We start from the raw sequence: 15,270 nt of genomic DNA, 5'->3' as shown, positions 1-15,270 counted from the left end.
ATAATGAAGAGAAGCTTCACACTTTGAATTTTCAGAGATTACTTGACTTTGTCGCAACTTTTTGTGACCTAAAACCTCCGTATTAAAGTCAGCAACACATTAACACAGACGGCAGGGATTTTATGATGCTTTTTATTATCCCTAACAGAAAGTGAATCAAGCTGCATTCTGGGAGCTGAAGTGGACGATGAAGAAGATGATGGTGGTGGTGGTGTGATGATGATGATGGTGACGAAGTCATTGGTTTAACTGTAGGCGTCTTTCTCGCTCTGTGATTGGCTGGCTGGTGCAGCTGCCAGTGGGAGTTCAGGGGTCAGCGCGGCTCGGAGAGGCTCCGCCCCCAGCTCACCTGTTGACAGGTAGGATCAGTGAGGACACGGTGGAGTGTTGGTAGGTGTGCAGTGATTAGCTGTATGTCGCATATTAACGACGTATAGTATAGTATAGTACAGTATAGTATAGTACTGTAGAGTCCAGTGGAGTCTGCTCACCTGTCTTTCGGGTCAGCCTGGTTCCCAGCTGAGTCCAGAAGGAGCATTCATTCTGTCTCAAACCCTTCTGAAGGCGGAGGGCGGGGCTTAGCTCCAGGTAGGTGGGCGAGGCCTCGGAGGACTGGACGGGCTGCCAGCGCGGCAGAGCTGGCTCCGCCCACAGGTACGAGGGGTTGGGGTTCCTGGGGAAGAAGCGGGAGATGTGAGCCGGGTGGCGGTGATGGAGGCGTGAGGACGGACGGGGAGGGGCGGCGGTCTGACCCGCTGTGGACGAAGCTGGACACGTAGGTCATCACGGCCACGGACAGGCGCCGCTCAGACGAGGTGAAACGCTGGGAGCTGGTTGGATGATGAGGAGTCCCAAACGCCAGCTGAACGTCCAGAGGAACAGAAACATCCGCCCTGCAGAAGAACACCGCTGAAGGCTCATCGGATTATAGACTATAGAGCATCTTCCTCTTAACTGATATAACTCCATCATTAACACAATTTGTCTTAACTAGTAACTTTTTAACTGCCTTTTCGAGTAAACTAACTACTATTTCAAAAAGTAACTAAATTACTTTTAGGGCAATTTACCTAAAAAAATGGCATGAAGATAAAACTTCTGGTTCTAAACCTAAACTAGTTGAAAGAAATGAGCAGAAGTAGAATTTGAAGTAGATCAAGCGAAACTTCTGTCTCTGAGGTCTCATTCACATGACATCCACCAACTGAGAACTGCATCGTTTCCATGCTATCATTTCTGAAAGGTTTTCTGTTTCCATGGAGACGAAGAGCAGAACGTTTCCAAAACGTCTGACTCGAGAGTCGTTGTGGAAGAAAGTCGTTTTTCCTGAGAGACTACCTGCTGTGAGCGCTGGAGGCCGGCTGGTGGAACAGGAAGACGTTAGCTTTGCTGTTAGCCCAGTGGCTAGCCATCTGCAGTGTGGGACAAATGATGAAGAGATCCCTGCCACACACACACACACACACACACACACACACACACACACACACACACACACACACGGTGCAGTTGACCTTTTTTCTTCCATGGAGGAGATGAACACTCACAGCGGTTTCTGTCCCGTGTGTGTTCTACCTGGTGGCGTTCTCCAGCGCTCTGGAGAACAGGCTGTACCCCGCGGCTGACGGGCTGTGGTCCAGAGAGTAGAACCAGGCCGCCGCCTCCTTCAGCAGAGCGCTGTCTGAGGCTCCGCCCAGCGAGCGGCTCAGGGCCTCGTAGAACGCCGTCTTCCCGTCAGCTCGGCCCTGCAGCGCCTCGAAGTCCTGAAACACGCCGGGAGGAGGTCATGTGACGTCTTGACAGCAGTTGGGGGGCACACCCACTGGTGACCTCTGACCTTTATCCTGCGGGCGCGGCTGATCAGGCCGTCGTGCTGCGACGTTCCCAGCAGGAGGTCGACTCGGTGCAGCGATGAAGGAGCAACGGCCGGAGGGACAGGAGACCAGGACAGGAAGGGACCGCTGACCGCCAGCAACTGCATCATCATCACCATCATCATCATCATCATCATCATCTTTTATCAATGAGGTTCTGAGTTTTTCTCATCGGTTCTGAGTAAATGACACCGAATGACATTCTCTGTTCTCCACCTTTGTCTGCGCGGCGTTGAGCCGGTGAACCGGCATCGCTCTGAGGCAGGCGACCATCTGAGAGAGGTCGGAGGTCACACAGCCGAGCTCTCGGGCCAGATCAAGCGCCTGGCGCTGGGAAGTGGAGACGGTCTGGAGTCCAGATGGGGAGAACACAGAACCACCCTGCAGGAAGCACAGAACAAAGGCTCCACAAACAGTCCTTCTCTGAAATCCACACAGTCCAGGACTGAGAACAGGTCTGAGACCAAAACCAGAACAGAAAATATCTCAGTTCAGGATGAAATCTTAATCTGGAGTTCGGACTGCATTCTGTGATCCGGATGAAGAGGAAGAGGAGGAGGAGGAAGAGCATCTCACCATCAGCATCATCCTCTGGAACATCGGTGAAGAAGAGGAGGAGGAGGAGGAGAGGAGGTGAAGGCTGGCGATGTCTGCCCCACCACGCTCCGCTCCAACTGTCACCCTCTGGTTGTCTCCGCCCACCAGGGAGATGTGGGCGTGGACCCATCGAAGCACCGCCTCCTGGTCCGACAGGCCGTAGTTACCACGGAGACCGCCTGAACAGAATGGAAAAAGAATTCTTTTACAGCGTCGCTCCACACAGGATAAATCCAAAAGAATCTGCATCTGTGTGTGTGTGTGTGTGTGTGTGTGTGTGTGTATATACCTGTACTCAGGAATCCCAGCGCCGCTGTCCGGTAGCTCGCTGTAACCACAACGATGTTTCCCATGGCAGCGAGGGCGGAGCCGTCCAGCAGTCCTTGCCCCTGATTGGCTGAAGGGTTGAAGAAGAAAACGAGGACTGGGACACGCCCCCTCTGAAACACACACAAACATGTTTACAGGTCAAACGGGGTCATTGTGTTCTTTCACTTTATTTCAAATTAAACTGATTTTTTTTTATTTTTTTAGGATTTTTACAGTACAAAAGTTTGGTTTTCCACTTATTTTTTTGTTTTCCATATAAACTTAGACCTTTTTTTTAAGAACATGGCCAAAACTTAATCGATCTCCTGGACAACAACAACAAAGCTCATAGAATCAATGATTTCTGCAGGGCTGACCACCGCAGCAGGGGAGAAGATGTTGAGGTAGAGGCAGTCCTCAGAGGAGCCTGAAGACTCGGAATCCCCCGGCTGGACACAGCTGGCACTGAAGGACAAAAACACTCGTTTGTCTTCATTCGGCTTCGCTCCCGCTACGACCAGAGCGTCAGTCCGACTGCGCGAACCGTGGTTTGGTGGCGTCCCAGGTTCCCGTCCAGTCAGCTGGCTGAGCGGCTTCGAAGCGGAGCGCTCCGGTTGGTGGACGAGCGTACGGAACGCCGAGGAACTGCACCACCTGTCTCCTGTCGGGTCCCAGGGTCGTTTCCACGGCGATGCCGCGGAGGATGCCGTGACCCGGGATGGAGACCGACGTAACCGACGGCAACCTCTCTGAGGAAAAGATCCGAAGAAAGAGCTAGTGAAAGGAGGTTTCTCTCAGTGGGCGGCCTCTGCTCTGATTGGCCGATGCTGCTCACCGGTCCTCATGTACACTCGGGGGGCGGGCTCTCTGACGACCAGCCGGCAGGAGATCTTGGAGGAAGTGGGGTTGGAGGAGTGGAGTCCGCACACCGTGGTGTCTGGGTAGAGAACGCAGCGGGTGGCCGACTCCGCCTCCCGCAGCGACACGGCGACACAAGACTCCGCCTCCTGACAGGCTGTCCGCAAACAGACGAAAGGTCAGGATCACAGCAACCAACCAGGGTCCGGGCTCAGTGCGTGACGGTTACCATGGAGACACCAGTCCCTGGTCCTGTCCCGGTTAGCGGCGATGTCTCGGCTCACGTGGATGACATCATACGTGGTCAGAGACGGGTCCACCAGAACCGACGAGGCAGCGAGCGGACGCCACTCATCTGCAGACACTGAGACACAATACAGTCGAGTAACAGCGCCGCAGGGTCATTCAGAAGGTCCATCGGCGTAGAGAGACAGCGGCTCTGCAGCTCTTTAACTGTTATCATCCACTAGCTCACAGACACTCCAGGAACTTTACCCGAGTAACTAAACTGATTGAGAAGAAGCAATGAAGTTGGTACTGGAGTAACCGAGTGTGTGGGGTTGGTGCTGATTGTACTGTTGGTGGTGTTTGCGGTGTTGGTTGTGTTACCATTGTTCTTGGTCGGAGGGAGGCTGAAGGGAGGACAGAGAGCTGGAGACGAACTCCACTGATTGACTGCAAACACAAGCATGTCACATGAATACAAAACTCCTGCTGTGTGTGTATATGTGTGTGTGTGTGTGTGTGTGTGTGTGTGTGTGTGTGTGTGTGTGTGTGTGTGTGTGTGTGTGTGTATACACTCAGTACCTGGTTTCTGGTACCAGCCGAAAGGGTCCGGAGAGGTTATCACCCCAGACTTCCTGCAGTCCTGAGTCCTCCAGGAAGTCACATCATCTTCACTGCAGGTCTGAACTCCCAGACTGATCAGTGGCAGACACATGACGTCTGAGCGTCCTGCACACACACACACACACACACACACCAAATTTGACTTTATTTACCTACATTACTACATCCAGTATTGGCATTAGGGAGTTCTGTTAGCATACCTGTTGATTTGTCGACTTTGTAACGGACAAAACCGAAACCACGGCAACAGGGGTCCTGATCACAGATCCGCTCGCACTGCCTGAATCTAACACACACACGTTTATCCTTTCGCTGTTCATCTAAATCTTGGTTTTGTGTGTGTGTGTGTGTGTGTGTGTGTGTGTGTGTGTGTGTGTGTGTGTGTGTGTGTGTGTGTGTTACCCTGAGGACAGCGGTGTGTTTGCAGTCAGGGTGACCAGGCTGCGAACAGAATAAGAAACCATCTTCTGGAAAGAAACTCTCTGGTAGAAACTCTTCACAGGTCCAGACAGATCCACTGGAGACACACACACACACACAGACACACACACACACACACACACACACACACACACACACACACACACACAGAAGAACAATCCTTTATTAAGTCCACAAACAGGTCAGTGACAGTAACATGTGTTTCTGACTTACAGAAATAAATATGATGAAAATTTGAAATTGAAGAAAAAACCAATCTAAATATTGTTGTGAGTTTTTCTCAGTGTGACTTTCTTCTTGGCTCCCCTCCTCACCCGTCTTGCTGTAGGTATTGTTTGGCACTCTGCCCAGCACACGGTGGCAGGGCAGCCTCAGAGTTTTGTCGTACGCCGAACAAACCCTGCTGTCGGGATGCAGCGAGCAGCTGAAGAAGCCTGCTGAGGCATCGTCTCTGAGGTCTGCCACGAAGCACTGAGGCTCTGCGTCACAACCTGCAAGAAACACGCTTTACTGGAGACGCCTGTCACCTCCTGACGTCACTTGATTCAATCTGTATTACGTGAAAAGTGTGATCTCGAGGGGTGAAAAGTACAGATGAAAAGAGTAGAAGGTAATGCTCTCCAGGAGAGTGCGACCTACGTGTGAGGCACCAGCGCAGTGCCTGCTGGGAGCTGAAGCTGTTCTTGTTCAGTAAGAAGGAGAGGGAGGGGGGAGACCTCTGAGGGTCCACCAGGACGTCGTCCTCAGACAGAGACTGAAACTTCAGCTGCACCGACCCTGAAACAGACCATACTCACGTCGTCACTCACAGACAAAAAGCTTTGAGCAACTTATGCAATTGTTTCATTCATGAAAAGTTTTCCGAGTGACAAACCGTCCAGCGGAGGGCTCAGTTTCGCTGCAGCACACGACGGAGAACCAGAAACAGCAGAAGAGGCTGCATCTAACAAACAAACAAACAAACTGTGACAAACCAGCAGCTCTGATGCACAAACAGCATCGTACGTCTGACTGTGGTGTCAGGGGGGGGGTCAAAGGTCAGATACCTGGGTTCAGATAGACCGCCTGGAAGATGATGATGGACGCCTGGTAGTCCTTCTTGTTCTTGCTGTCAGCCGGCAGAGCAGAGTCAGCTGAGACAGGAGGCAGGCGGACGTCAGTTCAGTCTGTTTCACTCACGTTTCCGTCTCTCACTGACTTCAGCCTCTTACTGATGGTGAACGTCTCTCCTCCAAAGTCAAACAGGAAGTTGCGCTGCTCTTCGTTGTAGGTAAGCCCCGCCCCGCAGATCCGACTGGCTGTCCCCTGTCCAGTCACATCCCAGTCCTGGTCTCCACACATCAGGACTGACGGAGCCCTCAGCCAACCACAGAACAGGGACCCTGGGCGGGGGCGGGGTGAAGGAGGAGGTGTGACACAGAGCCCCGCCCACAGAGGCGTGCGGCGTCGGCGGTCGGGTGGGCGTACCTCCGTTCAGGACGTTCTGGTTGAGGATGAATCCGTGGCAGCAGGCGTCCCGGCTGCAGCCGTCCTCACAGGAGCGGTGGGCGTCGGCCAGGGAGGTCCGAGAGGACGAGAACACCTGAGTCCTGAACACACCTGAGAGCACCTTCCTCATCCTCATCCTCACAAAACGCTGCGAGGAAAACTCAAACCCTGGAACACACCGGCACAAACACACAGCTACACATGAAAGCACACACACACACACCTGGACACACAGGTACACTTTCACACACAGCTGTTTTGTGGAAGAAAAAACCATGGTTGCTAGGTAACAGTACCTTTCTTCCTGATGACCAGCATGTCGGAAGCCCCGCCCCTCACCTTCAGAGAGCAGCTCAGCCAATCAAAGAGCTCGGCTTGAGGATTACCCAGAAACCCACGTGTCTGACAAATAACACAGTTCAATAAACAAACAAGCACAATTCACAAACTCTATGTGTGTGTGTGTGTCTGTGTCTACCTGCTGGGAAGCATTGCAGTGTGTGTTCAGTGTGTGTGTGCTGTACAGTTCACACTGGGTTTGTCTGTTGAACAGCGCCGCATGGTGGCAGGACGGCTCTGCTGCACATGCTGAAACAAAAAAACACACCATCATTACACAATGTTCATCAGGGAGGGGCAGACAGCACTCAACATGTCTACTCAGTTACAAGTTAAAGTATTTATCTTAAAACAGATTCAATGTTCTGATGTTACGGATACTGAGTGAAGTACATGTGCATGAAAATACTACTTAAGTGATGAAAGTATTTGTACTGTGAGACTTTATGATCAGATAAGCTGTGCAGTAGATTCCATGAGGTGAAAGGCTGCTTCGTTACAGTGATAAATACTGATGTATCAGTGAAGTTACATATTTGAAAAAATTACTGTCAAAGTACAAATATTAAAAATATTACTCAACAACAGTCATGGAAGTATTTGTAATGTATTACTGTCAACACCATGTTCTAAAATCAGCCACATGACCACTTCCTCAGAGACAGGATGTTACCTTGCACACATGTTGAGAGGTCAGAGGTCATAGTCTGGAGAACTTCAGCATCATCAGCTCCAACAATCAGCTCGGATCGGGGAACGTTCTGGAACCTCCGGAGAACTGCAGTACCCACAGCCAACAGGGAGGATGAGTCTCACTCACACACACACACACACACACACACACACACACACACACACACACACACACACACACACACACACACACACACACACACACACACAGACTGATGCTGAGCAGCTCTCTGATTGGCTGACGTCTGGTCACCTGAACACTCTTCATCAGTCAGTGTCTGCTCTCTGAGGGTCCACTCTAGCTCCGCCCCGTCGCTGCTGACACACCTCCACCTGTCAGACGAGGCGTCGTGCTGCGCCGGCAGGAAGTCACCTGACTGTGAACACCGCAGGCCCCGCCCCTCACACTGAGTCACACCTGAGACACACGGACGAAAACACCTTTTTAATTCATAACACAGTTCCGTTGTTACTACTTTAATGACCTGAAGATTAACATTTGCTGAAGGTGCGGTGGTACATCGCTGGGTTTTCCTCTGTAAAAGAAAAGAAAAGGAGACTCACACTGATTGACAGATGACGCCCCGGATGGGGAGGAGCCTCGGGGACACCTGTTGCAGAAGTCCCGCCCCTCTTCATCCTGATAGGTTCCCTCAGGACACAGAAGACACGCCCCCTCTCTGGAGAAACTTCCAGCCGGACAAACGACTGCATGAACAGACAGACGGAGAGATGACCCTTCATCATCTCCTCCATCAGTATCAGCCTGCGACCCCCTCCACGTGAACACACACTCTTCGTGTGTGTGTGTGTGTGTGTGTGTGTGTGTGTCCTTTGACAGTACGTTGAACTCATCGACTCACCGCAGCCTTCTCCGACAGTGTCAAGGCGGTAACCGTTTGAACAGCCAAACACTGCTGTTGTCATGGAAACCAGCTTGGGATCCGACGTTAGCTTGGACCTGACATTACCCAGAATTCCCTGAACTTGATCCAGGAGTCTGGACTCGTTCAGGAAAAGTGCTGATGATGAAAAACAAACACACACTAGAATCACGACCAGTAAACAGATGATTCACATGTACACGGTTCACGTTTCACTCACTTCGTTAATATGACCATGCTGTTTCTGGCTAATTGATTGGTTCCAATGTCACTGGCCTGAGATTTCACCTCCAAATTTTACTTTAAATTGTCATGAAATGCAGAAAAGGTGTGAAACTCACCAATGTCGTGCAGGTCAGGGAGGTCAGAGGTCGGTATGTCAGACAGGGTCACGGTCCATGTGACCTTTAACCTTAGCGAGCCCTCAGCATCACAGATCAGACTCACGGAGGAGTCGTCGCACAGCGAGACGGAGCGTGACGACACGGGAAGCTGCACATCCAACACACGAGTCACACAACAGAATGATGAGTGGGAAGAGCTGGTACGTTCTACACAGAGCAGGAACACGGCGGGTTCCGGACGTGTTCCTCTGAGGTGGAGTCTGAAAGTCGGACTGAGGTTCACATGGGAGAATTCCCACCTGGAAAACTGAATAATTACATCGCTGCTTCTAAACAAACTCCACAAGTTCACAATCACCAAAACGTTACTGTGAAGACAAACAGGAGTGGACACACCCTCCGTCTCCAGATTACAATGTCTGATATAAAAAAAAAAAAAAAGCACAGAGAAAGAAAGCCGAGAGCCCACCTGAGCAGAGCAGAGCCCCCTGCTGGTCATCAAGCTGAACAACAGAGACTGGAGAGTCCTGGTCTGAGAGCAGGATGAGGGCAGGGACCAGGTCTGAGATGAGGACAGGGTCTGGAGAGGCTGAGACACTACACACACACACACACACAACAGGAAGTTAGAGTCTATGTGCCTTCTGAAATGAACGAGCCGGAGGTCAGAGGTCAAAGGTCTTACTCTGACAGGCTCCGCCCACAGGTTTACTGTCTCCGCCCCATTGCTGACTTTTGGTCTCACACCGGAAGCTGCTGACAGGAAGTGAGTTCTGGTAACCACGGTGACACACGAGGTCACAGCTCTGACGTCCATCGGCGGCGGGGCGGCACAGCAGTGCACCATGGGTAATGGCGGGCGCGGGGCAGAGGGGGCCTACAGAGCAGAACTGATCAGTGTGGTCAGTGATGGTTAATGGAGCAGCAGAATCACTCAGGAGTTCCTCATCATAAAGAACACAATAACTGGAGTCTTCTGCCTCGATGATTCAGTGGAACTGGGACGCACTTCAGCCACGATCCACACAAAGATCAGGCCAGCAGACCAGCAGGCTAATGGAGGCTGGAGGCTGTGATGGAGACACCTCGGGCATCACTCTGACCAGTGACAGCTGAAGCCCTCTGGCGCCCCCCAGAGGCGCCTCCTGCCACACTCTGAGAAGCGACGCTAACAAGGCGACGGTGCAAAAAGATGGAGGCTGAGGAACCGCAGCGGAGCCACAGTGCTTACGGTCACATGATGGCGCGCTGTCTGTCTGTCGGGGAGTACGAGTCCCGTCCACTTCCTGTCCGTCCTCCGAGACGCACCAGCAGGAGGCGACGTCGCACTGCAGCGGGACGAAGGAGCCGTCAGGACGGCACTGGAGGCCCTGGAGCTGGCACCAGCTGGGACCTGAACGCATCGCAGAGGGTCAAACAGGCCAGAGAATCCAGCACTGTCTGTGTGTGTGTGTGTGTGTGTGTGTGTGTGTGTGTGTGTGTGTGTGTGTGTGTGTGTGTGTGTGTTTACGTACATGTAAGCAGTCCAGCAGCGCTTGGTGTTGCCGCCTGTATCGTCTCTCCTGTTAGAGGATTCACACACCATCCTGCAGCGCCTTCTGTCTGCAGCACCGAGTAACTACCATCCTGACACACACACACACACACACACACACACACACACACACACACACACACACACACAGCTCTGAGGATCACAGTGTTTTCATCAGTTTATTCTCATTTTCATTCTTACATTTGTAAACAGGGCTGAAGACAGAGACAATCATCACATTACATTTTTCTTTGCGTGCCAGTTCAAAGAAATCTACAGCACGACTGTCCCGTATGTTTTCATCCACCCAGATTCTATAACCACTGTCTTCTGTTCATTCTCTTTATCCGCTGGACCGGATGCCAGCTAACTCTGGGCGGGGGCAGGGTCCACCTGGACAGGTGAGGGCAGGCCACACTGGGACAAGAGCTCACACACCTCCTCTCATTGTAGGGGTCATCTGAGGACATTTTTCTTATCAGCCAATATTCTGCATTTGTACACATCAGCAGCTGCTTTAATAAATTCATATTTATTCAGTTTTCACTTTCTAGTTAATTGTAGCACCTTGTTCAAATCGTGGTGATCTCAGTGGCCAGCAGAAGAAATAGTACGATGTGATCAAAATGTGTGTGTGTGTGTGTGTGTGTGTGTTCGTGTTCTCCTACCTGTTCACAGGTGGGTTGGTACTGGGAGGTGGAGGCAGTGTTGCTGAGATCAGAGCGTTTCGTCCAATCAGAGAGCAGAGCGTGAGCCTGAGCTCTCTCACAGCGAGTCAGACCTGCAGGAGGAACCATCAGGAACCTTTTCCTGTATATGTAAGTGTGTGTGTGTGTGTGTGTGTGTGTGTGTGCTCTTACACTTGGGCAGCCTGAGTGAGCGACCAGTCAAAGATCCAGGGACGTACTCTCCATCTTCATCAACACACCAACACTGACCTGAAGACACACAACCACAAGTCAACAAACTCTGAGGTGTGTGTGTGTGTGTGTGTGTGTGTGTGTGTGTGTGTGTGTGTGTGTGTACCTGTGCTGTGGTAACACTGTGTGAGCAGCCAGCGGCCATTAGCGTCACACTGTGGAGTGAATGGCTGATATGACCGACGCTGAGGAGGGAGAAGCATCTGAAGAGCTGAAGAACAACAACAACATAAACATAAACAACAGGAACAAGAACAACAGTATGAACATACATCTGTTTTTTAAGAAGAGCTGAATCACACAGGTTATGTTAACACGATAATAATCAAGCTATGTGAGCATCATTAACATAATATAAGAAACTTCAACAATAACTTGTAACTTCATTTGCAGCAGCCGGTGATTTATTCCCACTCACTGGAGAACGCAGCCAGTCGTAGAGCAGCTCTGGAGCGGCTCAGCAGCCTATCAGAGACCTGCAGCTGCTCAGCCTCTGATTGGTCGATCTGGAGCTCCTCAGGCGTGAGACGGAGACCTCCAGCCAATAGGAATCCATATCCCAGAGGGATGTGGGAGGAGTTAGACAGGGCGACGATGCTCATGGCCTCCTGTCTGAATTCAGTGACTTCAGCCAACGCCGCCGAGCAGCCTGGAGGGCAGCGTGCGGTTAGCGCGTTGTGTTCAGGGACGGATCGAAAATAAAGCTTTGGTTTAATGTTTCTCTGACCTGCAAATGTGGGAAGCTTCTGAGTGGATCTCTCCGGACCTGGAGCACAACAAACACAAACGTGAGTGACAAAACACAACACAACAGACACATTGTGAGCAAAACACAACAGTTGGCAGAGCAGTATGAAAATGTGTGACGGTGCAGCAGGTGTAGCAGACATGCTCATCATTAAAAGTCATGTTTGTTTTACTTGAATTATTTGAAAAAACACGATTTGACACAGTGAAAGTGGAAAATTGTGACTTTGTTAAAATGCTGCATGAACTTGTGTCAGCTCACATGTGATGGCGCCCCCCGTTGGCCCTCCGATCATCGTCCTTCCCTCTGCGTCCACGCAGAAGCAGCGTGAGCCCACGCACTGCAGCGGCAGGAAGTCTCCGGCCTCCGAGCATGCGGGGACGTAGATCTGAGCTCCGGCAGAGAGCTGAGAACTGACCCTCAGGGCCGCCGCTCGCTCCCCCTCACAGCGGCTCGGACAGCGAGGGCGCCGCCCGGCGGTCCGAGACCCCTCCACCTCCTGACCCCGGGGGTCCACGCACCAGCAGGCCCCGCCTCCACACTGCACCTCCTGGAACCCGCCGGCGGGCGTGCAGCTCGGGATGAAGACGCTCACTCCGTCCTCCTCGGAGCAGGAGCGCAGCAGAGGAGTCAGGACCTGGAACACAGGAGTGAGGAGAACGTTTGGGTCCCGACGACCTGCAGTCCACACAGATCTCAGCACAGGTCAGAGGTCAGAGGTCAGTCACTCACCTGCTGCAGTGTGTGTGAGCTGGAGCTGCTGAGTCCTCGGACGGTGAGCTGCAGAGCAGACAGGAAGTTCTGGTCCTGCAGGACTCGGCTGACAGTCTGGATCAGGTTCTGGTTCTTGGTGCTGATGCTCCGAGCGGAGAACTGCTCCGCAGTCACGGCTCCTTCAGAACCCAGCGCCGCGCTCACGTTAGAGGCCGCCAGCTGCTGCAGGAACCGCCCTCCAAACAGGTTCTCCTGCAGGCGCCGCGGCGAGGAGGAGGCCAGGGCGTGCAGAGCGCCCCCCACAGACGGGAAGAGGCCGTGCAGCACCTCCACCAGCTGGGACAGGAAGGAGGCGGCGTCCGCCTCCGCCGGGAGGAGGTCCCCGAGCGGCCGGAGGAGGGAGAGGCAGGGGGAGCTGCCCGAGGAGGACTGAGAGGGAGGAGGCTCCACGGGACCGGAGAGGAGGCGGGACAGAGCCAGACGACGCCGAGAGACGCAGTCAGCAGGTCCCGAACCTGCAGGAGGAGGAGAGAGGAGGAGCAGCAGGGGAATGAAGTCAAAATTAAGATAAAAATAAGTGAGAGAATGATGAAACACTCAGCATGCTGGAAGATGAAAGGTGGGTTCTTATTCGCTGTGCCGAGGAGCGAACCGAGAGGAGGACTGACCGCAGACAGGAGCGTCTCCCTGCCGCCTCGTCCCGGGAATCTCAGTCCCAGTGGAGTCCACACACCAGCACAGCGCCTCCTGCTGGCACTGACGGGAACTGTAGGCTCCTCCAGCCTCACAGGACGGGACGAAGACGCTGGACGCCTCCAGGGCTGCACGGCGCTCCTCCTCACAAGGGGAGGGGCCTGAAGGAGGGAGGAGGGCTTAACTGCGACATCAACTGTGGTAACTATAACCAGGTAATGGTAATTTATGCGTGAATTAAGTCAGTTTGGAGGAGGAGACTTTACATCTGAAGTGTCCGGTGAGAGCTAGACGAACTCCCAGCATCCTCCTCTGCAGGACTCGGTACACGTTGGTCTGAGAGACGGAGCGCCCGGACGGGAGGCCAGTAAAGGCTGAGTCGTACACATGAGACAGGAGCAGCTCCACACCTGGACAGGAAGGAGAGACCTTCATTATCACCGCCATCAGTACCATCGTGTGTGTGTGTGTGTGTGTGTGTGTGTGCGTGCGTGCGCGTGCCTGTGTTTTCCAGCTCTCGCCCTCGACTGTCTGAACAGAAGCAGTAGGAGGAAACCATCGGAAAAAACTTCTGGAAGTTACTGAACGTCTCAAAAGCTTCTGGGAACCTGAAGAAGGACGAACACAAATAATGAGAAAAACAAGCAGCTTGTTTACACTGGAAGCTAAAGTTGTGTATACAGGTGTGTAGATATACAGGTGTTTAGATGTACAGGTGTGCAGGTGCGTTACCTATAGTGCAGGTGCGTCACCTGTAGTGCAGGTAGTGCAGGTGTGTTACCTGTTGAAGGCATGCAGCAGGTCCAGCTCCGTCCTGTCAGTGGTGTTGATGAAGCGACACTGAACAGGCAGGAAGTCACCGTCTTCCGTACACTGAGGAGGCGACGAAGGGGCGGAGCCATGCAGAAGACGCCGTGACCTCACCTCACAGCTGCCCGGGCCTGAGGGTCAAAGGTCAAAAAGCTCCCGAGTCAATGACGGTGACCTTCAGGCCAGCTAAGCCGTTCCAGTAAGGAACAGAGTGAGTACTCACATCGCTGGGGTCTACCGTTCTGTCGCGTTCCGTAAAGCTCCATCCCGTCCTGGTCCACACACCAACACTGCCCCCTGCTGGCGTCACACTGAACAGACTCAAAGAGGCCAGAAGGTGAACACCGCAGCAGCGCCTGCTGCTGGCAGGGAGTCGCACCTGCACACACAAGAACGCAGAGCTGCTCTGATTCTGGGAAAACACACAAAAAACACACAAACACACACAAAAGTGTGTGATCTGTGACTGCTGCACGCGTGGTACTCACAGTGAATAACTGGGCTGTTGGTTCGAGTCCCGATGATCTCCTGACCTTCAGCGTCTACACACCAACACTCCTGGCCCTGTCCACTGCACTGTACAGGCCTACACACACACACACACACACACACACACACACAGAAAAGATATACTGCAATTTGGTCCTTTACTTCGGTGCGCTGCACCAAACTGGAGGTGTTTGCTTCTTCCTTGTGTTTGACTGGTTCTTCAGCAGGAAGTAGCTCTCACCTGAAGCGCCCGTCCTCTGTGCAGTGAGGGGCGTCGCCCTGTCGCTTAGCAACCGTCTCACCTCTCAGCAGCTCACATCGACTCAGTGTCTCCGTCTCCAACTGGTACTCTGGACAGCGGCAACACAACGTCAACAATGTCAACAACGTCAACCAAAAACATGAGGCTGACGATACTCAGTAGGTTTAGCATCCCAGTGACACCGTATCAACACTGAACATGTTTTGGACAATAAGAACTGGAACACAATGAACAACTGAGGTTAAAATACGATTTAGAAGAAGCAGGAGCATTCCGATGGTCCCCCTTACCCGAGGCTTTGCCCTGCAGCAGGGCAGGGCAGCACAGCAGGAGGCAGGCGGCGCTCAGCAGCCACGACATGGTCTCGGCGGTGAAGCTCCGCGGCGTCCCTCTCCCCTTTTAAACCCTCAGATCTGCAGAGTCA

The 15,270-nt window shown here is 52.7% G+C and overlaps 1 protein-coding gene across 1 annotated transcript; it reads right to left on the bottom strand.

Moving 5' to 3' along the window:
- Positions 1–128: 128 nt before the first annotated feature.
- On the bottom strand, positions 129–15,206 carry tg (thyroglobulin). Its single transcript, XM_030103493.1, has 49 exons — positions 15,137–15,206; positions 14,826–14,934; positions 14,584–14,681; positions 14,319–14,474; positions 14,067–14,226; positions 13,787–13,893; positions 13,552–13,695; positions 13,261–13,446; positions 12,611–13,107; positions 12,140–12,515; positions 11,858–11,896; positions 11,549–11,779; positions 11,237–11,341; positions 11,071–11,148; positions 10,879–10,991; positions 10,191–10,302; positions 9,908–10,069; positions 9,362–9,553; positions 9,146–9,273; positions 8,674–8,824; positions 8,312–8,470; positions 8,013–8,156; positions 7,702–7,866; positions 7,429–7,533; positions 6,895–7,004; positions 6,713–6,818; positions 6,396–6,584; positions 6,140–6,310; positions 5,975–6,061; positions 5,803–5,871; positions 5,568–5,705; positions 5,243–5,419; positions 4,890–5,004; positions 4,688–4,773; positions 4,446–4,592; positions 4,248–4,313; positions 3,868–4,002; positions 3,616–3,795; positions 3,325–3,529; positions 3,158–3,245; positions 2,761–2,911; positions 2,451–2,650; positions 2,091–2,255; positions 1,838–1,975; positions 1,576–1,763; positions 1,339–1,443; positions 753–893; positions 492–673; positions 129–349 (listed from the first exon to the last, which is right to left on the bottom strand). Exons 1-49 carry the CDS (start codon positions 15,204–15,206, stop codon positions 246–248), a joined length of 7,230 nt encoding a protein of 2,409 aa, XP_029959353.1. The 3' UTR covers positions 129–245.
- Between the last annotated feature and the right edge of the window lie 64 nt (positions 15,207–15,270).

Source organism: Salarias fasciatus, chromosome 11 (genome assembly GCF_902148845.1).
Source record: "Salarias fasciatus chromosome 11, fSalaFa1.1, whole genome shotgun sequence".
Classification (NCBI taxonomy): domain Eukaryota; kingdom Metazoa; phylum Chordata; class Actinopteri; order Blenniiformes; family Blenniidae; genus Salarias; species Salarias fasciatus.
The sequence above is the reverse complement of the archived record's forward strand: the minus strand, read 5'-3'. Positions and strand labels throughout refer to the sequence as shown.

Coding starts and splice junctions, on each gene's coding strand:
- tg (XM_030103493.1), bottom strand. CDS start 15,206: ATGTCGTGGCTGCTGAGCGCCGCCTGCCTCCTGCTGTGCTGCCCTGCC. Junction 4,314..4,445: donor CGGCTGGTACCAGAAACCAG/GTACTGAGTGTA, acceptor TTGTGTTTGCAG/TCAATCAGTGGAGTTCGTCT. Junction 2,651..2,760: donor GCTGGGATTCCTGAGTACAG/GTATATACACAC, acceptor CATTCTGTTCAG/GCGGTCTCCGTGGTAACTAC.